Below are 27,371 nucleotides of genomic sequence, written 5' to 3' on the forward strand. Positions count from 1 at the left end.
CAGATAATACTTATTATTCAAGAACTACAGCTAAGACAAATGTATTTGATCTGCTTTAGAAACATTGTGTTATAATTCCTTCTTTTACTTTATATGTAGTAAGTGGTAATGCAGAGTTCATGTGCCTCTGTAATGAAGTACAGTGAACAAGCTTACGGGAAGTATGGCGGGTCGAAAGCGCTTTTGATCACTCCCGCATAAACAGCCAGAATAGAGAGGATGACGCAGGCGAGGAAAACCAGCGCCAACTTGTTGACATACTTCACGCCGACAAACACCACCAGAGCCATGAAGGTGAGAACGATGCTTCCATACACACGCATGTTGTTGAGCATTGCAGCTTCAGCTTCGGGGCCGTCCAGGCCTTCCATGCGAAATATAGCCGCGTGTGGAGCTATGTAGATCTACAGCACAGAAAAGAGTGGAAAAGTCTCAAAATTACAGATCGTGTACACTTTAAAAATGTCATTATTGGTAATATATGCATTTTTGCATTAGATACACAGAAAGCATAACTAGTTTACAAACTATGACAATTCGGATTTAAGTAAATGGTGAACAAACATTTGTCCAAAGCTATTAATAAATGATATCATGTTATGCGCTGATTGATATGCATTCATTGTGCAATTATTAACCCTGACTGCTGTTCTTAATGAGTTACTCTTAGTCAGTATTGTATAAAAACACTGTAAAAAGCCATTCAGAACACAGTGTTTGCTCGTACCAGGAGAATCTCAATGCAGCCGAGTATATACATGGCTCCAGCAAAAGTGGTTCCCAAATAGAAACAGATGCCCACTGCTCCGCCAAACTCCGGCCCCAGTGAGCGGGAGATCATATAGTAGGAACCACCAGCTAAAACAAATGAACAGTAATTACTTACTTCCACAGGGCTTATATATATTTTATACATGACTATGCTAACTTTTTAAGAGTTTATGTTTATCTCAGTCTCTCCCTCACTCACGCTCCTAACACTAGCACACATATAATGGCACAAATACGCATCGCTAAAAGACAGGAGCTGAACTCAGCTCACTGGGGAACTGTACTGTGTACTGTGACTAACTGCCCATAAAGAACACGAGGACAGCCATCCTCTGGGCGTACTTAAACACACACACACACACATACACACACACACACACACACACACACACACACACACACTCACACACACACACACACACACACACACACACACACACAGAGACAGACAGGGGCCATTGCATTTTGCTTACCTGGCACTACTCCATTTGTAGCAATTGCACTCATTGAAATGGCTGTCAGCATAGTCTGCAAACAGATATAAACACAGACTTAAATACCTATACATCAGTTCCTGAATTACTGACACCTTTAACTGAAAGGACAATAGTAAGGACAATGTGTTTCAAAGTGTTTCAAAGACTAAATTACAGACACCACTAACAATTTCAAATGATTGCAATCTATGGCACATGTTCAGAAGTGGTGACTTAAGTTAGCAATTTAAGTTCAAAAGGTGTGTCAATATGTAAGTTCCACATAGTCATGTTATGCATGTCAACCTGCAAGTCTATTTTGTGGGCTCAGCATTCAGATTATTAAAATAATCCACATTTCACTTATTTCTTTGACAATACGATCAATTAATTAACTAACAGTGTCATATTTATGTCTTTAATATTGCCTTGGATTGTATTTCATACTTTTTTTGAGTGAATTTCCAGCCCAAAACATACATTTCCATGTGACACAATGTGGTTACATCAAATTGTCAGACAGTGGTGATGGACTTTTTTTCATGGGAGACTCTGAGTAGGATGCAAATCAACTCTGAATGCACCCCAATGTCATGCTTTAAACAAATCTACAATTTTTTTTATGTTGCCGTCTCAGTTTGAAATCTCAGTCTACAAAAAATATTTCCATCCATCCAATATTTCTATCTGCCAGTAAAATAGAGTGAAATTCATTAATGTGAAAGTGAATGATGCAATTCAGCAATGCATTTAGAGATCATTTATTAATCCCCATTATCTGCCTACTTTTCAAAAAAAAAAAATTTTCTTCTCACCATTTTCAAAATAAACCTATAATCCTTCAAATGACAAGTCTTTGAATCCCAATGAAACTGTACATCAATTGATTGGACCTATTAAATGCTTTATAAATATCAATATAATTACACACTGAACAAACAAAAAAAGCTAAACCAACCCCCCTGAGATTAGACACACAACCCTGATGTACTGCACTACAATCAATAAAAGAAATGTATAACATTACCTCCATTACCTACCATTACTCCATTAGCTAACCTTATTGAAGCTTACCAATATCACAGTCAATTACTGAAGAATTTGTGATCATGATTAAAAATTGCGATCATGATTAAAATATAATTAATTATACAGCCCTAATGCACACTAGACAAATTCAGACACAACAGTAGAGCACAGAGCCATAGCTAAGCTGTGGGATCATGGCCCTGCACACAACTCGGAGAAAGAGATGGGGGATTAAGAGTGCAGGGGAGAGGACTACAGGCTTTGTAAACATTACTTTAAAAAGTCTTTTTCCCCAAAACAGGAGACCTTTCAGTAAGAAGCAGATAAATGACCAAGCTCACTGAAACTGCACCGTTGAAAATTGGAAAAACATTGCATGTGACCACTGTAGCCTCAGATTCTGGTTCTTGGCTGACAGGAGCGGAACCCCAGGTGGACTTCTGCAAGTTTCAATGGGTTGTGAATTCTGAGATGCTTTTCTGCTCACCACAGTTGTAAAGAGTAGTTATTTGAGATAACATAGTCTTCCTGTAAGCTTGAACCAGTCTGGCCATTCTTCTCTGACTTCTCTCATCAACAAAACATTTTCGCCCACAGAACTGGTTGCATGTTTTTCCTCAACATTCTGTGTAAACTCTAGAGATTGTTGAACATGAAAATCCAACAGCATCAGCATCCATGCCGTGGCCCACCTAATGGCTGGATTAACATTAACTTTGTTTACATGGAATTTGGCAATATTCTAATTAGTATTGAGTCATGTAAATGCCAAAATCCAATTGTCTGATTCAGATAAAGGCAATATTCTGATTCCCCTCCCTGGAATATGCCTGTTTTGAAAATCTGAAAATTGTAAACATTCATGTATTCACTGAAAGGCGATACAGTATATGCGCATGCTCAGTCCACAAGGAATTGTGGGTGCTAACAGATGCTTAGCTGTAGGCTAGGTATTTAGGAATGGCACCTCAGACATACTTACAACAACATGGCTGCAATATGGCTGCAGCCCGAATATAGACCTAAAACGGACCCTAAACTTAGTCACTGAGGCAAATTGCAGGCTTGTTTGGAGTTTAAATAACACTATATGGATGAGAATTGATTAGTATTAGTAATAGTATTATACTAATACTAGTACTAGTATAAATTGTATTATTATTATTATTATTATTATTATTAGTAGTAGTAGTAGTAGTAGTAGTAGTAGTAGTAGTACAGAACACTAATATGCAGTATTTATGAATATAGTCACACAAAATCTTTCAAAACTATGTTTGCAAAACTGCCATGCCATGGGGCTTGTTAGTGTCTTAATTGAGCTTTTTTTATGAACCAGTAAGTAGCCAAACTCTGTCCCCTTTCCTTAAAGGCATATTTTCTTTCTACATACAGTCATGTGAAAAAATAGTACACCCCATGATAAGTACATCAAATGAAAATTGTTGGTTTTTTTTTTTTTTACATATTTGGACAAGCAAACATTTGATACTCTTTAAAACAGTGCCTATTAATATTTAAGTTGATACACATATCAAATAAAACATAAAATTAATATTTTGTAGTAATTTTTACAAAAAACAGATCAGTCACATGCAAAAAGTAAGTAAAAGGTGTTCAAGATTGGGTGCCAGTGATCAGAACCTGTTTAGGGAATGCAGGTGGAAGCTGTCTTATTCAAAGCTCTCACATCTAGTGTCTAGAGTTCCCTTTGTTATTGAGGTGTGTGGTGTCATCATACCAAGATCTAAAGAGTTCTATAAGGCCTTCAGAAAAAAGGTTGAGGATGCCTATGAATCTGGCATGGGATTTAAGAAGATCTCCAAATTATTTGAATCCTTCTCCTGTCAGGAAAATCATCTACAAGTAGCACAGATTTCAAATGACTGCCAATCTGTCCAGGACTGGCACGGTGGTGGAAATGTCATGGTTTGGGGTTGCTTCGCTGCCTCAGGTTCTAGACAGCTTGCATACACTGATTCACCTATGAATTCTGCATCATATCAAAGAGTGCTTGAAGATAATGTGAGGCCATCTGTCCAAAAGTTGAAGCTGAACCAAAACTGGACCTTTCAACAGGATAATATTGAAAGAATATCAACAGAAGAATATCACATCTATTGATATTTCTGTTGTATGAATGATTGAAAAGGCTATTTTTCCTTGTGGTTTTGTTTATATATCATCAAAATTGATCAACTTTATTAATAGCCACTGTTTCAATGATGATCAAATGTTTGCTTGTACAAATATGTCAAAAAAGCCAACGATTTCCATGGGGTGTTCTTATCTTTTCATATGACTGTATATAGAAAAAGAGGAAAGGTTAGACTTTACATCATTTAATCACAATTGCAATTTGCCTCTCAGACAGCAGGAGGCTCTTAAAATTACAAGAGAATTCTTTAACTCTTTTATTACACCTTCCTATGTCACCTTATTAAATGACAAAAGTCTATTTTGTGTAATATTAAGCAGATTATTCTAACAGAAATCTTGTTTATTTAAAAAGTTCAACATCTAAATGGGACAGTGTAACCTGAGCAGTACAGACATACCATAACTGCATGCGTTTAAGAGGGATCAAAAAAAGGTTAAGAGACACACCGTTGAGCAACACATGAAGACGATGAGGAAGGTGCCCAAGACTCCTCCAATACCCACAAGCCACGTCATCCTGAGGAAGAGGATCACACCCAGGATGTTCTGCATGCATGGCAGATAGACACCCATCACCGTGCCCATACGAGGAGCCTGACAAAACCATATCAATAAACAATAATCAGTAACCACACAGCAGTATCAATGGAGATAGCAAATCAATTAAATGATTTTTTAATCAGTGTGTGTGTTAATAATGAATGCAGCCAGTCATTCAAAAATCACAGACCATTATACATGATAAATCACTTAGTGGGTGAAGAAATGATCTACGCAAAGAGGTAGGTCAAATCCATTAAAGGAAAGATGCACAGAATGTACTGACAACTGTAAGATCTAAAAAATTTTTTGGTTGTGGCGGTGGGCCTGCAGCCCACATGCGTTGTGCAGATCACGGTCTTTGCACAACTGCCAAGGAGGGGCGGCAGAAACACACACGACTGGCTGCGGATGATTAGAGCAGCTTCTCTTCACCGTTTGAGAGAAGAGGAGTAGATATAAAAGGGCACAGAAGACCGGGGTGGTGAACTTGTTTTCCCGAAACACGGCAAGTGATTCATCTCTCTTTCTCTCTTTTATTTACAGATGTGGATGATGATGAGGCCGAGTGCAGAGTAGAAGCTCCCCGGCTGTGCTGCACGTCCCACCAGTACCCTCGACCTCAGCCAAGCCTCCGGGTTCCCGCTTCATGGTTGATCCAGCCCATTCTCACATCCCACTCTAGGATGACAGCGATCCACCCTCACACACTCAAACCTTTGCACCTGAGCCCATCCTGCCTTGGGAGAGCCCAGGAACCAATCCTGCCTTGGGAGAGAAGACTGCAGGAAAGCTGCCCCACCTATGGGGCACCCATGAACAAGCCCATGCCCACTGAGCCAGACCCAGCCTTCCTATACCATGTCGTTAAGCCCAGGCTGGTGGGCTGTGCTCTACATGCTGCTTTGCCTCTAGATGCCCCAACCATGGCCATAAGGGTGAACGGCAAACCAGTCACAGCCCTCCTCGATTCAAGGAGCACAGTAACCCTGAACCACCCAACCGCCCTCGGCCAGCTGCCTGAACCCACAGGATACCTCCTGGTGTCTTGCATCCACAGAGACATCCGGGAGGTCCTTGCAACAAAAGTCACTGTCTTTGCACTGACCAACAACTGGCCGCTCCTCGTCAGGCTGATTCTTGAGCTCCTGGTGCCACTACTGCTTGGTCGGGACTGGCCAGGGTTTCCCACGCAGCCAACCCAGAGAAGCCACTGCCGATGATGCCAGCCTACAAGACCCAAGGAGACAGGGATGCCACCGGACGAGTTTCCTCAGGTGAGACACTCACACCCTCTAACCCAGTCTGCTCTGTGTTTCACAAGGTCGCTCGGGAGGGGAACCTTGGGCTCGAACAGAAAGAGGAACTGGAGCAGCATCCCCCAGCCACCTAGTTCCTGGTGTCCAATGACCTCCTCTACTTCCGGGCAGAGTGCTGAGGCCAGCCTTGTGACCTCCGGGTCATCCCTCATACCAAGACTCAGCCTCTGATGCATCTGGTCCACAGCCATACACTCGGCGTCCACCTTGGGGCCCGCAACACGCTGGCCAAGCTGCGGGAATGGTTCCTGTGGTTCCTATGGATTCCGACTTCCAGGCCTTCCGTCAGCAGTACCCCCAGTGCCGACGGATGTCACCCCAGCCACGAAAGTTCCAACCAGCTGCTCCTGCTGCTCACAAACGCCGCCTGTATGTTCCTGGCCCACTGACAGTGCCCCTACACAGTCCTCGAGAGGGTGGGCCTAGTGAATTACTGACTGCAACAGCCCATTAAGCATGCACACACCCAGTTTAACCTGCTGAAAAAATGGGTCCAGCCTGCCCCAGTGCTTTCCGCCATTTCAGTTGTTCATTTAGAGCCCGAGTTCCTTTAGAGCATACCTTGGTCTATCGAGGGGAAGAGCTTATGCCCACACAGTGCCAAGAGCTGACAGAACTAGTGTACCAGTTCATCGACATCTTCTTGTCCGACCCATCTGGTCCACCATGAAAATAAAACACCGCTGCCTTTGCAACGACTTCCAGAGGCTCAACCAGGTCTCTGAGTTTGATAGCTACCCCCTTCCCTGAATTGATGACCTGATAGAGTGTTTGGGAAGGGCCTGGTTTATCTTCACCCCGGACCCGACAAAGGGCTGCTGGCAAGTCAACCTGGCACCAGAAGAAACTGCCCAAAACACCTTCAGCACAACCAGCTGCAACTGGCAGTATTGGGTTCTCTCCTTCAGCCTCCACAGAGCACCAGCATCTTCCCAATGGACAGTTTGTGGCTGCCTACTAGGACAATCTCGTCATCTACTCCTCCACCTGGGATGACCACCTCTATCACCTTGGGGAAGTCCTCAGAAACGTCTGGAAGGCTGGGCTGATGGCCAACCTGAAGAAATGCCACCTGGGGCTAACAGAGGGTTGCTGAAGCCATAAGAGTAGAAGCTGGAGGCAGTAAGAGGGTACTCCCGGCTCACATAAAAAAACAGTTATGTGCCTTTCTGGGGCTGGCAGGGTACTACAGGAGATTTATACCTAACTTCTCCTCTCTAACTTCCCCCCTCTCAGACCTAACCAAGAAAGGCCAACCGGACCAGGTGCAGTGGACCAAGAAAGCAGAGCAGGCATTCCAGGCCCTCAAGCAAGCCCTCACCAGCTTGCCGGTCCTCCGGAATCCAAACTTCTCTCTAACATTCACCATACACACGGACGCTTCGGAGACTGGACTGAGGGCTGTCCTGTCTTAAACCTTCAATGGCAAAAAGCACCTGGTCCTGTAAATCAACAAGAAGCCCTTGCAATAAAGTGGGCCACAGAGGAACTGCGATACTACCTGGTGGGACGGCACTTCACCCTGGTAACCGAACACACCCCCCTGTGGTGGATGGCTTGGGCCAAAGACCTCAAATGCCAGGGTGACTCAATGGTTCCTCTCATTGCAGGACTTCTTGTCCCAGGTCCAGCACCGGGCAGGGGCCCAACATGGAAACATCCGATGGTATAACAAAGGTATGCCTCTGGCCCCAATGCACACCGACAGTAGGCTCAGCGCTGTGGGGGGGTACTGTGATGGCGGGCCTGCAGCCCCCACACACAACGCACATCACGCTCCTCACGCGTTTGCAGGTGGGGTGCTGAATGGACAGCGCCATTTCAGCGCACCGATTATTTTGGACAGCAAGAGCGCGCATGGCTGCGAGGCGGGACGGCAGAAACACACATGGCTGGCAGTGGATGATCGGAGCAGCTTCTCCTCACTGTCTGAGAGAAGAAGAGTGGATGTAAAAGAACATAAAATATATTTTTTTTATAACAGCACAGCTGTTTAACAATTTAGTATTATATTTATGTAATTTACATTATGTTTATAGTTACAACATTCACAAGACCAGTAAGTTTCACTTATGACTTACTTTCATCATTCAGAAGTTACAAACAGTCATTCTTTCACTAGTCTCTCTTTTTTAATCTAGTTTGTGACTTTAATAAGACAAAAAAAAAAAACCCTGCAGCTTGCCGGGTAAACATGTTGTATGTTTACCTGCACCGGTTTCTTGCGGGCCTCTTCGTTATTCTCGGCCTCCTCATGCTCCTTGCTGCCCTGTGGCAGGTTGGAGTAGTTGGCAAGGCTGCTGAGCAAAGAGGACACCATGGGACTTGTGTCCATCTCCTCCTACAACACACACACACACAGGAACACGCTCATCAACAAACGGTAAACAACTTCATTTTAACTGTAAGTCAATGTTCAACATTTATCTCAGAGTTTTTATTATATGCAGTATTTTACACGCTATTTGTGCATTGGATTTGAACCAGAAAATGTTATGGTGTTTGGAGACTTTTAATCAAAAAAGATAACATGTACAAAAACTAAAGTGTCTCAATATTTGTAATAAATAAATAAATAAATAAATAATAAAAAGGATAAAAGGAAAACAAGAAAAAAAAGTAATTATTTTAATAAAAAAGAAATAATAATAATAATAATAATAATAATAATAATAATAAACCATGCCATGGTTAAAGGCCATAGGAAACAATGATTTTTCTAATGTCGGATCTGAAAAAACTGTACCTCAAACAAGGCCATGTGCTTGCCATCATATTGCTGGCTTTTCTCAATGTCAATGCTGCTACTGCTGTTGATAAAAGGGCTGCTCTCTTTGGGGTTTCCATCTCCTGTGAACACACATAAAGACTCACTAATGAGGATGCAGTATCATCAGTTTGTAGTATTCACCCCCTTAATCAGTAAAAGACTGCATCCAACATATTTTCAACCAATCCATCCAATTTTTCAGACTACTGGTACCACAAAAAAAAATCTGCACTGCCGTATATTATTGTCAGTCTCCAATGACACACTTGCATAAGCTACAGCAAACATTTTTGCCCCAATTAGTTTGCATAAGAAGTGATCCAGTGCATATAAAATGCGAAGCTGTTTAATTAATCTGGGATGAATTGGGATGAATAGTATGACATTGTGATGTGCTATTTTCATTTCCCTTCAGCCATGATGAGCTCCAACATCATCTTCAGTCACATGACATACAATGCAGCAATGGCCAGAATGTCAAAGTTGTCCTGCAGTACCTCCAGTCAATATCGCAAGAATCACCTGTGACACTTATTAGTCCTTCTAGGATTTAGCGATTTTGCTAGTGCAGAAATTAATGCAAACTCAAGCAAACTATTCAGTAATATTCAGAGGAGCTTGCAATTTTAAAAAAAAATAAAGATTTTCTGTAGATTTGAGCCAAGATGCATCAGGTGATGTCATCGCAACGCGCATTCAGCCAAAGCCCTCTGCGAATTCATGTGCGTCGTACATGAGTACAGCTACAAGGCCTCATTTACCAACAAGCATCAGTGCGAAAGACCGTGCAAAGCAGTTTCTTGCAATTGCAATTTCACCAATTCAAGTAGTTTTCCACAAAAAGCACAAAATACTCTGTAAATTTTGAAAATTCAAATATTTTTGGCTGCAACAGTCACAAAAAATACACTATGGACTATGGACTGACTTATGCATGATAAATACATTAAAACCAGTAAAAACAATAATTTTGCTTTACTAAAGAATCTTAGACCAGTATTAATAAATTTTACTCACTTCAGGAGCACAATATGATAAATAGCTAGTATTTAAAAGGTACGTGTGTGGTAAATAAGAACTAAAACACAATGCTGTTATAGGAAAATCATCAACGAACATTTAAACACATCCCAAAGTGTTTTATTATTTGAGAGAGAGATAGATAGATAGATAGATAGATAGATAGATAGATAGATATAGATAAAGATATATGGGATTATAGGTTTGTTAAATATAATTATAATAGCTGCATCATCACAGAGTTCCTGCATAAACACCCCGGTTAAGGCAGTATACACATGTGCATTTGAGCTGCACATATGGTTGCTGGTACACCAGCCTGAAGTATTTCAGTGAGCTTCACACAGACACACAGTGTTAGCGTGTGTATTTTTATATGCTGAATTGTATTTAGCGTGGCAGAGGTAGAGTGAGAGAAATAAATAGACTGAGATTAAATGAGTGCTAAAATAGAGAAGAGCACTTTAAAAGAAAACACACTCAAAAAGCTGAACATCAGTGTGTGTGTGTGTATGTGTGTGTGTATGTGTGTGTTTACTATCTTATTAGCAGCAGTGTTCTCCATGGCAACAACCCAATACTGAGCCTATTTCCATCCCATACTTCAAATCGACCTTAAGTATTTTGAGTAAATAGATTAACCCTTTAGGAGACGGCAGGTTGTTTTAAGCCTTAGTGAGTTCTGCTTCTAAATACAATAACCTGATTGTTTTTGGAAAAGAAAAAATATATAAAAATGGTAAAGTGACAACTAGCAATGCAAACAGACATGTAATTAGTGCAATGTCCATTGTGGTGTCCTGCCTATACTGTACATTCTGTATATATTAATGTATATATTACAATATATATTACAGTATATGTTAGTATATATAGGGCGCACGGTGGCTTAGTGGTTAGCATGTTCGCCTTACACCTCCGAGGTTCGATTCCCGCCAGGGCCATGTGTGTGCAGAGTTTGCATGTTCTCCCTGTGCTGCGGGGGTTTCCTCCAGGTGCTCCGGTTTCCTCCCCTCCCCCTTTCCTTTACTGTAGCTGACAGGATGGTTACAGTAACTCAAATAAGCACTCTTTACATGAACGGGCTACAATAGCAGAAGATCATGTCAGATTCCACTTCTTTAAGACAAGAACTGGAGTCTGAGCCTACAGTGGGCACAGGCAGATTCTGAAATGCTCAAATCAGCCCATCTGGCACGTTCAACCATGCCACGGTTAAACATCACTGAGATCATGTTTGCTGTGAACAATAACCTAAGCTCTTGAGCTCTCTCTACATGATTTTATGCACTGCCCTGTTGCCTGCCGCAAGATTGGTTATTGGATAATTACATGAATGAGTGTGTGTGGGGTGGGGTGGGGGGGGACGTGTTCCCTATTAAGTGGATGCTCAGTGTATATTAATATGATTTCAGAAGCTTTTTCTGGTACAAAACTAACCTGTTATGGTGCCTTTCATCTGTGTGACTGAACTGCCAGTTTATTAGGTATCAAACAAATGTAATGAAACACCCATATATGTGGTAGAATATTTATATTTCTTATAGTTCTTTTCCTTGGTTTATTAAATAAATGGCAAAATCCCACCCAAGGTTAATATTATCCCAGTATCTCATTACCAACCGCTTTTCTCTGTTGCATTTGACTGGCTGTAGTGCTACATAGATATGAATCTATAAATCCTGTGAAGGTCAAGGAGACTGAACACAATGGGGGCAGTGGTGATGATCACAACTGGTGTCCTATTAAATCTCTCCCAGCTCTACACAACACACACACACACACACACACACACACACACACACACACACACACACACACACACACACACACACAGGGTCTTCCCAAAGATGTTAACCATGTCTTGACCAGATCTTTCACCATATAATAGTGTGTCAGTAGATTCAATCTGTATGACTCAAGGACATTAAAACCACCCACAAACATATAAAATGGGGAAGTGGGGACGTGACAGTATATTGATATTAATGGTTTACTGAAATAAGGTAATCTGACATAGTTATAACATTAATGGTACACAGGCATTCCTTTATAGATAATAATATAATTTAAAAGAATGCAATCATTTACTTCAATATATGAAAGCAATAAGTCGCTCAAGGGCATGTGTTCCTGTGATATTAACATGGATAAAAGTGTTCTTAGGCATGACACAAAGCACAGTGTCTAAAACCATCTTGCCCATGCTCAAATCACTGTAATGCACATCCTCGAGTGGCTTATTGCTTTTATCAAATGGTGGCCAAAACAATATGATAAAATCCGATGTTCAATAAAATATATTTTAATAAACAATTCTTCCATCATGCAATGTAATCTTTTAACAGTAAGCTAGGGTTGCTAAGCAACATAGTGGACAAAGATTAGGGTATTCTATGAACAAAACAGTCACTGTAGTGTAAGATTTTTTATTCTTTTTTGTTGTAATACAGAATTTTATGTAATGCAGTATTTAATTATTGTCATCCAGTCACAGATGTTTGTTTGATTTTTTCTCAGATGATTTTTCAGTGACTTCAAACGTATCTAGACATTTTCTGATACAAAAATAACCTGCTTTTCTTTTATGTCATTCCTTGTCTGCTGCTATCTTTTTAACACCAAGGTGGCAGTTTATTAATTACACAGGTCTAGTACATTTATCATGTACATGTTGCACAGTAGAATCCCTAGTGTTGAATTAACACCCAGAGTGTTCATTTGTGTCCAATGGACTTATATAAACACTGTAGAGTGTGCATTCAACACTCTGGGTGTTAAATCAACACTGGGGATTTTGCTGTGTGTGTTGGCAGTTTATTAGATACTATCCAAAAACCTTTAACATTGCATTAAATGAAAAAAAAAAGTGAAGGAGCACTTTAAGTAGGAGATACTGAAAAAAGTTGACAGTGGGTTGCAAGATCTGTTATTTATTTTACAGTTTGACCTCTAACTGAAACCATTTATGTGCCTCATCCTGATATATGTATTGTAGATAATGTGCACCTTCCATCTAAGCTGTGTATCTAAAACCAGTAGTTTTAAAAAATGGTGCTTTTCTAAAATGGGTAATTACATTAATGATAATTGCCTATTAATTTTCTGGGTATTAATTATATATAAGGGCACGTCCACTATGTGGCTAGTTGGCTAATAAGGACGATTTAATCTAATGCATTCATGTTTAATTAATGACTGACTGATGACTGAGCAGTGCGTGTTTTAGTTTCCATATTTCCAGTGTTTCAGTTATGACCCACTGACTTTGAAATATGCAGATTAAGTGAGCTTAAATGAATAAAGAGTTATTAACTTGCTTATTTGTTCTTTACCTAAGAGAATTTGGTTAACAAGCCACAACTTGTAAAAACAGAACTTTAAGCAAATGAAATAAATGACCATGCCTTTAGGGTCAGTTCGTAATTACTATAAGCAAGAGGTAAAATAACCTGGACACACACACACACACACACACACACACACACACACACACACACACACACACACACACACACCCACGAACACGCTCATCAATAAACGGTAAACAACTTCAGCTCAATTTTATTTTAACTGTAAGTCAGAGTCAAGAGTTTTTACTATATTCAGTATTATTTTACACATAGAACAACTCTGAACATAAAGTCTTTAATAAGGTTCTGGTCCACTACTAGCCACCAAAACCATTTGATTCTACAAGTCTCTGAAACTGTTCTAGTGTTATAGTATTTCTACCTGAGGGTTTTGTAACACAGTATACATTTTAAATTTGATAACCCGAGACAGACTTTGTAGAAATAATCTGCTTGTAGAAGTAATCTGCTTTTGAATTATTCATGTTCTCATACATTTTTTTCTTCTCTCAGGGCTCTTGCATTTGTGTGTTTTGCAGCCACAGTGCTTGTTGCACCAATATTACACAACATCATCCATGATTTATGAACTGCTCTGTTCTCTAGTATCTAAGAACTGATGAGTTCAGAGCAGTAGGTGGCCTTAAAAAGGAAACCATAACACATTTTTCTTTCACATTACATATTTCTGATTGAAACAGGATTTTTTTTCGGAAGGGAATAGTCCTTCAGTATTTGATTGGATTGTGAAAAATGGCTGTTGGATGATTACTCAAAAAATGTAAGATTATGGAACAGAGCAGGATTTGATCCATATAGGTGAGCATCAGTATTTTAAATCTGATTTGGACAGCTATAGGAAGCTAGTGGAGAGAACATATCAGTGGTGTGATACTTTAGGACATATCAAGTGTAAACTCAAAGCAGGTATAGAAGGAAAAAAGAAGGGGACCAAGCACTGAGCCTGGCAGGACTACAGTCAATAGACTGCATAGAGCAGATTGATATTGAGAACCGTGCTGGAACATACATTAACAAATTTAAAAATATTGGTGTTTAAGGTCAATGGCCCTTTGAAGCTTGTCTGTTTAGTTTACTCTTGCTTTTCTGGAGGTCAGCCATGAGATGATTGTCACAGCATCTGTCTAATTGGTGAGAGTGTGTGTGTGTGTGTGTGTGTGTGTGTGTGTGTGTGTGTGTGTGTGTGTGTGTGTGTGTGTGTGCAATAAGCAAACAGAGTAGACTGATTTTGCACTGATTTATAAAACAAACAGTTTATACACATTTATACAAATAACATAGAAAATATAATTAACAAAAACACATAATTTATCATGTTGGGTGAATTAACCATCAATTCTATGAGGCTCTTTTTTTTTTTTAACATCTCATCACGACGTGAAGAAAGTTTGCTTTGGAAAGAGTTAATCCCATCACTATATTCTACTGATCCCCCCCCCCCCCCCAGCCCCCCTTGTTTTTCCAACAACAGCCCTAATCTCCACTCCTCATAATACACTTGACATGAATGCTCTCAAGAGATTAAATTGATTCCTTCACTTTACTTCGGCCTGGGCTTCAGCCAATGTTCTTTAACTGCTTTCATGCAGCTTCCATGAGGCTGCAGCGCCACCGAATTTTAAAATTAACTGTCTGGTTCAGCAAAGAAGCCCAATGTTCACTTTGACTATTGCAGCAGTGACTTTAAAAAAAGGGCTCTCTATTTCTAACGACGCACTTGGGTAAGCTACGCCACACATTATACACCCTCCTCCAGTTAGCTTATATAAGAAATGACGCAGTGCATATAAAATGTGGGGTTCCATCTGGAGTGAATTACATAGTGTGACATTGTGCTTCTATTCTTTATGTCCCTTTGGCCACAACAAGCTCTAACACCATCTTTCTCATCACAACACAACTCAATGCAGCACCGTTGACCTTTGGGACCAGAGCAAATGTGATGAAACCTGTGAAAACTGTCCCTCAACCAGAAAAAAAAGGTGACTGTTTTAACTGTGAGCTTCAACATCAGCCACAGCAACAGGAGGACAGATAACACAGCAGATTTTTTTTTTTTTTTTAAATGTGGAAGCTTTTTTGACCATATTTTTCTGATGTAAAATGCAAATGTGTGTCAACAGCAGTCATGTCTAAAAGGGTGATAATGCAGCTGAACAGCTTGGCATGCTGATGTCTAAAAACTTGTACATTACATCCATCTTTAAGCAGAGTGTGCAGAAATGATGTAATATGGGCGGGGGGGGGGGGGGGGGTGGAAAAAATGTTGCTTCACTAGAAGTGATGAGCTCAACACTTGATGTAATAGTCCGAAAAAGGGATGAGTAGAAAGTGTGAGATTAAGAGAAACAGTGAAAGTGCAAAAAAGCTTGGAAAATATTGAGCTAAATTTTCACATTAGACACTCTCATCCAAAGCTGCTTACAAGTAAAAACAGAGTACAATCCATAAAGCAGAGAAATTGAGGTTTACGGGCTTAACTTAAGGGTATTTGAACTCACAACTTTTTGGTGACTAGTGTACAATCCTACTCACTGAGTTCAGTATAGAGCTATAATAACACTCTTATTGAGATAAGAAGACATTCACACCTTTAAACTTATTAAAAACCTAAAAACCTATGTACAAATGTTGTTGTGGGGATTTGCCTTATAGACGTGAAAGTGTATGTTTGAATGATCCCACATCCAAGGTAGCAAAAATTGGCTGTGATCTCTGTGTGAGAGGGATGGCATGTACTCTCTCCCCCCTGTCAGCAGTGACACTAGCCAATCGCAAGCATCTGTGAGCTCATGTATGCAGAATAGCGCAAATAGGGCATGTGGGTTATACTGGCCTGTGACACAGCTTGAGCACCAGTTTGAGAAGATGCAATTGGCTATTTTCATGTGTCTCAGAGGAAGCCTTGGTTGCTGTCGCACGATAAGTGGAATTGTCTGGTGACCAAATTGGGGTAAAATGGAGATGAAAATTTGTTGAGGAGTCAAATCCTAATTTCTAGATTGCAGCAAAAGCAAAGTCTATAGTCACCTAAAACATTGGTATTGATGCACAAATCCTCTAAGCTGTGTGTGTGTGAACATCCTCACTTTAAACCCTTGTGTCCCTTCAACAGAGGCTTCCATTGTGATTTTTTGTTTGCTGAATACTGCTGCACTGGCACAGGGAGTTTATGAAGCAGTGTGATCAAGGATAATGGCATTAAACCCATTATAATCTGCTAGAATAACTACAGTGATATATGAACAGCAGAGTACAAGGACAAAGGGTCATATTCAGAGTTTAGTTAAGCTCACACTGGTATTCAGACCTCAGACATGAGTATAGACTTTGTGACTAATTGCTATGCGCAATTCTGTCTTTAAACTTAAGTCATTTTATTGGCTTGAGCAAGAAACAGCATTTAATCCAGCACCGTTGTCTGACAGCTTGATGTAACCATAACATTCACCTTGAAACCAATTTTGGACAATATCTACTAAACACAAAAATGTAATAATATTAAATGTATAGTTATTACATTTATTAATGGCTCAGTAGAGGGTTTTTTTTTTAATTTGGTGTACACACATGGGAGACAGGATTTTAATCAGAGACAATACTTATGCCAAGTATCAACTTTAAAATGGCACATTGATTAGTCTCAGATTTCTCAGGACTGAAGTATAATAGGATTGATGTTGTGCAGAAACCGAGGTATACACAGGGACATAGCTGGAACTATATTTCCTATTGTCATAGCTGGATTGTAAATACAAGTGTGTGCTCACAGTGTAGCAGCATAGTAGCAAAGGTGGTACTTCATCTCAGAGTCTGATTGCTGTATTTCACCCACCACATCTCCCAACTCCCACTGCCTTTCCCTCTCATTCATTCGGTTCTCTCTATGTCTTTATCTTCTCCTCCCTCTGTCTCAGTAACTCTTGCGGAGTCTCTAAGCTATTGCTTTCTGCGGTCTGCTAGCAGTGTAACTTTTCAAAATGTCAAAACTGCTTTTAAAAGTCATTTGTCTTCCACATAGTACATAGACAGCGAACAGGACATTTTGGAATGACACACTACTGTATCTCTTGCTGGGGGAAAATAATTCACTGTCACCTCATATTCCTGAATGTTACTGACCTGAAATGATCAAAGGAAATGCAAACATTCAGCTGCCATAACTGTGTAAAGAAAATATACTGCTAATGGAAACAAGTGAAACATTGAGAAACAAGTGAAACATTGCTAGAAAATGTTAAATTAATTGCCTTAAAACAATATGTACTGGTCAAGCTAACACCAAACAGATAACCAACCTAAAGACACAGGCACACAGCATACCATTAAAGACAAGTGAAGACACTTCTTTGCTTGCAGTTACATGGAATCTAGAAAATATAATTACCGTGTCAGGTTTTCTGTTCCCCCCCCCCCTCTCAGTCAGAATAAAGCCTTATATGGACTGGATTTGTTTTACGTGCGGAGGTGGGGTAATATAATTATTATCTGTGAATCTCTGGGGTTTTGGTTCCATCTCAATCCATCATATCAGTCATTTTTACAGACTGCTTGTTCATGTATCGAGAAAGATTACACGTTATAAAAAGGACCTTTCGAAATAATCCCAGGTAATATACTGTATATCAGATCCAAACTGATATATCTGTAAAGATTCTGTGAATATCATTTTATATCCAGTGCTTAATATAATCACATAGAGTGTGTAGAGTATGTAATATAATTATGTAGAGGGAGTACAGTGTGTAATACAATTATGTAAAGGGAGTACAGAGTTTAATATAAATATGTAGAGGGGGTACAATGTGCAACATAACTAGCCTATGTAGAGGGAGTACCGTATGTAATGTAACTATGTAGAGGGAGTACAATGTATAATATAACTATGTAGAGGGAGTGCAGTGTGTACTATAATTATGTAGAAGGAATACAGTATGTAGTATAATAACATAGAGGGAGTACAGTGCATAGTATAATTAGCCTATGTAGAGAGAGTACAGTATGTAATATAACTATGTAGAGGGAGTACAGTGTGTGATATAATTATAGAGGGAGTACAGTGTATTATGTAATTATGCAGAAGGAATACAGTATGTAGTATAATAACATAGAGGGAGTACAGTGTGTAATATAATAATGTAGATGGAGCACAGTGTGTAATATAATTATGCAGAGGGAGTACACTGTGTAATATAATTATGTAGCGGGAGTACTGTGTGTAATATAACATAGAGGGAGTACAGTGTGTGATATAATTATCAAGAAGCAGTACAGTGTGTAATATAGTTATGAAGAGCGTGTACAGTATGTAATATAATTATGTAGAGGGAGTACAGAGTGTAATAAAATCACACAGAGTAAGAAGTTTTCTGTGTTCCCTTAGTGAAACATACTTTAGCAATGTCCCTTCACTACACAAAACTGTAACTTCCATCATGTGACATTAAATTACATAAAAGTTTATTATTTGTCCTATTTGTCATTGTAAAGTCATTGTACTCCAACTATATTTGTTTTTGGTTTAAAAAAAAAAAGCTCATAAGTAATGAGATAGAGAGAGAGAGAAAGAGAGAGAGAGAGTCCTCTTTTTTAAACTACTAGAACAGGGTGTGTTGTGATATGACCTAGATAAGGAAGGCAGAGTGAGAAAGACAGAGAGCTGCTTCTCCCATAATCCTTTGCCTGAAGTAAAATCGTGACTTCTTCTGTCTCAGGATGGCAAACCATGATGTAGCATCTCTTCTCTATACAGTCATCTAATAAGTTAACATAGCGAGCATTTGGAGCACTCTGCTCTAAAACAATGCAATTGCTTTAAAGGACGATCTCCTTTAGGAATTCATCCCTGACCTGTACCATCCATATACCTGCAGCTGTGTGAGAACACACACTCAAACATACACACACATTTCCTTTCACACTTCTGGGAAATCCTCACATCTGCGTGTGTGCACATCCCCCGGGAAGATTTGGGATACTATTTCTAATTCATTTACAGACTCATGTGCATTACACACAGAGCCAGGTGGTTTGGAATCCTGATGTAGCATCATATCCAGAGTGTTGTTGGTACAGGATCAGAACCATGGACAGCAACCCTGGAGACACTACAACAATAGTGCTGAAGCGGCACCAAACCCAATCGCCCGTGGCAAAAAACACCCAGCTGCCAACTCACATCAAGACCAGACAGAAGAGCTGAATGCCAGGGAAAAGGATGGAGATAATAAATCCATTGTTCAAAGCCAAATACACTTGTTCTGGCCTATAGACTCTCAGAGGAAATTGTCCTCCAGCCCACCAGTAAGGACACACACAACATTTGCACACCAACCTGCTCAAATCCCTCCCAGGTCTCCAAATGAGCTCTAGGTGCCTAATTCCTTCCTATTGCCATTATTACCTTCTTCTCTTTGCCATTACTATATCACAAGATATGCAGTCACAAAAAGATGGAAACCACTTGCATGTACAGTTCATTTTTGTTGACATTATTTAAAATAACTCGGTCTTGGCTTCCACTACTGTAACAAAAATAGAAAATAGTGGACCCCTTGGCTACGCATCCTGGACTCCAATAGGACACTGTGGAAAATATCTTTAGGCAAATTATTAAACTACATATCATAGTGTGATCACAATTGTCTTCTTTAAACAAATCAGGCAAAATGGACCAGAAAAGATAACCCCCAAAGACAATAAACACATAAAGGTGGTATGTAGAAACTGGTTGTTTTGAAACTCAAAATCCAAAGCTTGTTCCATTAATATAAAATAAAAAAGGAAGGAGTAAAAAGTATGTTTTTTTCTCTTGGAAATTTCCTTGAGTAAGATACAAGTAAATACAAATCTTCCAAGCTTAAGTGCTGTAACAAAGAACAATTACTCAAGTATTCTCCACCCCTGTATTTAGTTCTTTATTACATTTTTTTTCAGTGAATGAGTGATTCCAGTTTTGTTTTTCAGTTCCTCAGAATAGTTTTCTCGGCAATGCTTAGTGTGAAGATGCATTCTGCTTTTCTTAGTGATATTAATTTCTGATGTGTTTATGAGCAGATAGCGTGATGGAGATAGTGGGATGGGGTGGCTCAGCAGGAGGGAAAATTGATTGGTGGCTTGTTGTCACAAATGTTTAATGGGTGTGTAGTACCATATGGCATGTATGTAGTTTGGGGAATTTTCTGTCGAATGCACACAGATTCCATGGCATAAACTGACTCAAGATGCCAATACGATATGGGTAGCTATTAGAGAGCATATTCCTTAGTAAAGGTAGTTAGTCACAGAGGACAGGGAGCAGGCTTCAACATAAAAAAATAATGGAGTGAAATAATGTTTAAATAAGGATACTGTATGATATTGGTACTATTAACATATGTATTAAATTGTAAGAATGAAGCTAAATTAGACCTACATCTAGCATACAACCATTCAGTGGAAAGTATATAAAATAAGGCAGCTTATTATGGGAACATCAAAATGTATATATTTTACCCTTCGTACATTTAAGAAAACTAGACATTTATTGAAGTAATGAATATATAAAAATGAAAATATTCACTGTTGTCTCATGAAATTTGCAGTGACAATATTCATTGGAATTATGATACATTTAGGTTTAAAGCCTGCATAGTGTCCTCTCTCTCTCTCTTTCTCTCTCTCTTTCTCTCTGTCTTCCTCTCTTTTCTGTCTGACCTACATAGTTGAACGATGCTGCCGGATTGTGCAAGCAGCTGCCACACTCAAATCCGATCAAATACACACACAGTTTCTGGAACAGATGCACATCCACAGTAAAAAGGAATACATCAGACCTGCCATATGCATATAACTAAGATCTATGAGAATAGTTTAGCAGCAAAACAGTATTCGTTTAGTTATCTCCAAAACTGTGATCGTGAACACATGGTACTATGCTGCAGTGCGTTTCTCTATTTAGTGCTTTTTAGTCTTTGTTTCTGCAAAACTACAAGCTTTATTTACAAGGACATTTTATTTCCTCCAGAATACCTCATGTTCCTGATGGCCACTACCATGAATACATTTACATATGACTGCATATATTTACATATACAGTATGATCACCTCTTCAGCCTTCAGGAGCTCAGGTTTAAGTAATAAAGTAGTTCTATTCCTGGAACAGAGGATACAAGGAAAAGATTTTGTGCTGTTCCTGGCTTTTTCCCCTTTGTGTAGCCTTTCAAAAGATTAAGACATCACAAAGCAGAGGCTGAATTCTTTTTTTCATGACACACCTGAGGATTTCAGTCCAAGCTTAAGAGTTTGCTCAGCACATTTCAGCCCAGATACAATACAGTGCAGACTTTGTCAGAAAAAGAAAAAGGTACTGTTGAAGAATCTGTCAATTATACTAAGCTGGAGCTGGTAGAAAAACCCTGTGTCATGGCTATTCACATTGTGCAACCTGATAGCTATACTAGTCTAACATGTACTAGTCAATTAGTCAACTAATACATTCACTATTGCAATGGGGATGTTCACTCGCCTGGAGGTGCAAAACCTAGTATGGCAGATGGTAAAGAAAGCAGACTAACTGTACTTTGCTAGTCAGAAAATATTTACCACTCCCAAAGGACTTCCTCCCTCAGTTACATATGTTGTCCTTTAAAGCTAATTAAAATGTAATAAAATGTGGCAGAGTGAATTCCACTGTGACCAGAGATAAGCGAAATAACAATATAAGAGCCGCAAGTTGAACATCACTATCCAATCCCACTCAGCTAGCTTAGAGTTAGATCAGTGATGCAGATCCAGATATAGAGGCTAGCGATATATGAGTATAGAACAGGGTAGAAAAATCTTCCAGATAATGCTGTAGACATCACATTCCTCCAATCATCACTGCGGTAAAAATTTATCATCATTATGCTATCAGGAGCTGCCATGCAGTTTCAGAATCAATTATTTCAGCTGAGCCGCCTTCTCATCCACATGAAGAACACATGAAGAACATGTAGAACAGTCTAAAAATAACAATGTCCTCTAACTATGGAACTTTGGAACTTTTTGAATTACTGGATAAAATGAGTAGCTTCTCTTTCTTGTTAATGTACAACATCATCGTTAGAACTGGAGTGCAAAACTAAAGAAGAAAACTATTGTCACCAAATATATTTGGGTTGACTAACAAGTTTAGTTCTATTATATTATCCAATGATTGCCAAACTGTGTTATCTATGTTATTGCCCGTTTTTACACTTATAAATGTCTCCATTTTTTGCAGTTCTGAGAATGAGTTTGGATAAAATAACTATGCCTTCTGGATGAATTCTGCTCCTAGTCTCTACACTGATACGGACCTGATGGGCCACCAAACCGTCATGTATTAAACTTCATTCGAGTTAATGAGGTATAGAAATAACTATTAAGATGGTGACAAGAATTCCCCAGGGGAAGTGGAAAAGTGGAAAGGGAAAGTGGAAAGCAGGGCGAGGTTTTTCCTGTTCATATTTTATAATATTTTCTGGTATTGACCTGTATTGCATTGAATGTGGATTAGCCTGTGAAACTGTCTGCTTGTGCTGATGGATATTGACCTTGATTTTGTGAAACAGCCTCAATAAAGACACTTCAGCACATCCTGCTGCATTTGACTCGGGTGCTTTACAATAAAGCAGTCAGTCTCATGGGAATAACATGAGAAAAATACTGCAATGACCAAAAAAAATTGCAACATAATCATTAAAAACATATTTTCAGCAATTTTTTTGTGTTTCAGGGTGGATTTTTCCTTAAAATGTAGATATACAAATACAATATGTGCAATGGACTGCAGGCTGTGTATACTTGAGCTATAAATACAAGAAATGTACACTTAATGATCACTAAGAACAGTCACTAGTGATTTCTGAAGAGTCAATGTTTAATAATATTACATCCAGGGAAAATTAAATGTATAGGTCATCTGGGCTCACCAACCTGAGTCTTTAGAGTCCTCAGACTTATTATTGTTGCCTTCTTATGTATTCCCTACCGCAACACAAATGCTCCCACGCAGCAAGTAATTATCAAGCACTTCATGGACTGAGTTAAGTGCATCTCCACTACCTAACAAAAAGAAGGTGAGGGGGCAGGATAGAGAAAAATAAAGAACGATTGAGAGATAGATTAAAGAAAGTTATTTCGCATTGACTGGTACATCCTGTACCACTGGCAGGAACAGCATCTTCTTACTTCTCTGAGGCAGAAGTATTATCTACTCAATAGTCATGAACTTCCATCCAAGTGCAGAATAGGATGTAGAAGTCGTGACCTGCGTCTGCTAAAATTGCATTTTTTTTGCAGCCAATCAGCCCCACTGTCTAGAAAACCTCTGTGTAAGTTACTGAGCCTTGTTTTACAGTTTCTGTCATTTATTTTTTGCAGCTGTGCTCCACTGTAAATGAAGACGTGTTCCCAATGTCTTTGGTCAAATTTAAATTAATGAAATATAATGAAAGCCCCATTTCCAAAAAACATAGATCATTGAAACAGCATGTTGGTCTGTCTCTATTTTGGTTTATAAAGCTTATTTCACTGCTTTGAATGCTTTGGGGGGGGCATGGTGGCTTAGTGCTTAGCCTCACACCTCCAGGGTTCGGGGTTTGACTGTGTGTGCACGGAGTTTGCACATTCTCCCCAAGCTTCGTGGGTTTCCCCCAGGTACTCCAGTTTCCTCCCCCAGTCATGCGTTGTAGGCTGATTGGCATTTCCAAATTGTCCACAGTGCGTGAATGTTTGTGTGGTTGTGCCCTGCAATCGGTTGGCACCCCATCCAGGGTGTCCCCCACCTCGTGCCCCAAGTCCCCTGGGATAGGCTCCAGGCTCTCTGCAACCCTCTGTAGGATAATCGGTACAGAAAATGGATGGATGGATTTCAGTGCAGAGTGAATGGTAATGCAATGATTTATGAAAGCATGAGCATATGGCAACATGGTAGTCAAACTCATTTTCCTGATTAGTTATTGATACTGGCATGCTATTTGAAAGCATATATAGAGGTCTATTAAGGCAACCATGTTTTAAATTTCTGCTGATGGTTATTGGTCATTTATTTATATACAGTAGTGTCCAAATTGTGAAAATACTTGTTTTCTAATTTAATAGAAACTTTTCATTACAGATTATCAGCAACAATCTGAGTGCAAAGTAGGATTTTCAGAGTTTCTTAATTTTCAGATGTTCTTAAATTTTAATAGCAACCAAGAATCAAGATATTGATTTGTTTGAGACAAATTTTAAACAATATTTTTATTTCCAGTTTTTAAAAAAATCCTTTTCAGTCTCAGACACAATATATATTTATACACACACACACACACACACACACACACATATATATATATATATATATATATATATATATATATATATATATATATATATATATATATACATATATATGTCTGTGTGTGCATTAGCATAATATATTCCATAATGGATTGAAATTCTGTTTATGTTGGGTTTTTTTTTTTACCTGTTACATTGCAATATAAAAATTCTCACATAGCAGTCAAAAGTTAAAATAGGACGAGGTTCACAATGTACACATTAAAGCCCTATTTTGCCATTATTAATTTGTCAGACGAAAATACATATTTACTAAAATTATTTCATGTCTCATCCATGATAAACGGCTTACATCTGGGTGTATATGTGTATATTGAAGTTTGAGTACCAACTAGGAATATGATCACATTACTACATAATGAATTTATAGAATATGTTAGAACAATGCGGTTGTGGCAGATGCAAACATTAAGTGAGACTTTATACTGGCTGTAATAGCATAATGTGATATGATCCTGGACATGGCATTTCAGAACACTTGGCATTTGTGTGTGTAGGAGAGATGAGATAACTAGTTTATCCCAGGTACTGACTGTTTTTTCAATGGTAGAAGCTTGTAAAAATTTGAGAATATCTCTCTGGATGACACAAGAAGTATGCAAAGTAGTAGTATTAAAGTATTAAAAGAAGTATTAAAAAACAAGAAGTATTAAAAAACACTACCAATCTGGATGGAAATAAAATCACCTGCGAAAGAGAAAACAATAATAATAATAACAACAACAACAACAAGTATGATTATGCTTATTCTTTTAGCAAAAATGTTTGTCCGCAAAAGTCTATCAGTATCAGTGAATGAGTGCCATGGCTGCACATTACCAGGAAACAGAAGGATCCTTTAGACCACACACAGGAAACTGAAACAGGTACTCAATATAACACACATGCAGTGCACTGACCTCTATTTTCCCCAGTCCAGTGCAGACAGACCGTGTGTGTGTGTGTGTGTGTGTGTGTGTCCTGTGGACATGCCAGAGATGATTATTTCCCCTATATGTATCTCTATCTCTTTTATTTACACAAGATTTTGCAATGCTGGTCACACTCCTTATTGCTCTTTAAACTTTACTTACCCTCTATAAAACTTAAACTCCCGTCCCTTACCAAAAAACGGCCTCTACTGATAGTGATGTGCAGAGCAGGAACAGCTGGCCATCACAGTTTAGCAAAGCCATCAGTCATTGCCGAATACATCAGCGGGATTACAGCAGGACGCCACATTAAAATCCTAGATGTGCCATTAAGAGACAGAGCTTATATAACGCCACACTCTCTTCGGCAATGACATAATACTCGACCAATTATATAAGAAGTACTGCCTCAACCCATAACCAACAAAAATGCCACAAGGCCATGTTCAGAATGCACAAAGAAAAACAAAGGGCAGTCATCACACAGAGACCTGGACGTCTTGGGTTAAAGTGCAGAATTTTTCTCAATAGCTGTGTCTCAAATAACATACTAACACCTCGTATTTAATACTACTACATACGCCTGGCATGTTACTGATACCACCCAGCAGTTGATTATTTTCTTATAACAGCATGTCCTGAAGTGTTTTATTCCTCTAATATAACACAGCAAATTGCCCATTATTATTTTTCTTTAATTTATTAAAGAGTGAGATATTTTTTTTATCTGTTTATAGTTACAGTTAATGGTGTGCAAAGTCAACAAGTTCCTGTTATTACAAGTTCGTGGTATTATGTCATAGCAGCTATAAACTGTCACTGCCTCACCAGCTTCTTTTGTTTCTCTCCTGACACCTTTCGACAAAAAAAATGCAGCTTGTCATATTACAGACAAACCAAAACGTTCAAAGTTCCCCACCCTAAAGACTGTCCTGTGGTCAACAGGACACAGGAACAGCTTTATCACTGACTGCTGACACTGGAGACTCCTACCAAAAATGTCAAATAAATGTCTCCTTACAGAAAGCTTCATTGATTATATACATATAATTTATAATTTACATATAATTTATTATATACATATAATTAATTATTAGGCTTAGATTATGTGGAGTGTGCACCATGCAAGTCTTTGTAAATAAGCTGTTAGAACATATTAGCAAGAGTCCATAAATTTAAACCTGTGATTTGTATCTGCTATAAAAAAAAAAAGTCATCAACACCTTTGGTCTAATCAGAATCGAAAATTCAACTGTGCTGTGGTATAAAATCAAATGCTGGGTATTTTATACTTAAGTGAAATTACATCAACAATGCAATTTAAAATTCAAACTAAATTTAGAAGCTTCCACATCTACATCTGCTACATGCTCTTGTCATTAGCTAGCTCACTTTGGTTGTCCTATGTGTATTATTCACTTTAATGTGACAATTAACAAAAACAGAAGCCGGGATCCAAACACGACTCTCTCCTGTCTCTTTTATGTGATGAGACAAATTGATGCAGTTATATGCTTCAGTTATGCAGCAAATATGGTACATCAACCAAGGTTTTTACTTTAATATACTTTGCTATACTCTATTTGTTTCTATATAAACTCACCATCCACTTTATTAGGAACACCTGTATATCTGCACATTCATACAGTTAT

At 38.9% G+C, this 27,371-nt stretch overlaps 1 protein-coding gene across 2 annotated transcripts in view; it reads right to left on the minus strand.

Annotated features, from left to right (window-relative positions):
- slc12a5b (solute carrier family 12 member 5b) overlaps positions 1–27,371 on the minus strand; it is a 70,362-nt gene that overhangs the window by 24,356 nt on the left and 18,635 nt on the right. For both annotated transcript variants that reach the window (XM_053680142.1, XM_017468411.3), the window contains exons 2-7: positions 9,042–9,145; positions 8,505–8,636; positions 4,884–5,030; positions 1,245–1,299; positions 728–858; positions 157–404 (exon numbers count right to left, since the gene is read on the minus strand). In XM_053680142.1, the coding sequence (XP_053536117.1) occupies positions 157–404; positions 728–858; positions 1,245–1,299; positions 4,884–5,030; positions 8,505–8,636; positions 9,042–9,145 (817 nt within the window). The remainder of the gene's footprint in view (positions 1–156; positions 405–727; positions 859–1,244; positions 1,300–4,883; positions 5,031–8,504; positions 8,637–9,041; positions 9,146–27,371) is intronic.

Source organism: Ictalurus punctatus, chromosome 5 (assembly GCF_001660625.3).
Source record: "Ictalurus punctatus breed USDA103 chromosome 5, Coco_2.0, whole genome shotgun sequence".
NCBI classification, from domain to species: domain Eukaryota; kingdom Metazoa; phylum Chordata; class Actinopteri; order Siluriformes; family Ictaluridae; genus Ictalurus; species Ictalurus punctatus.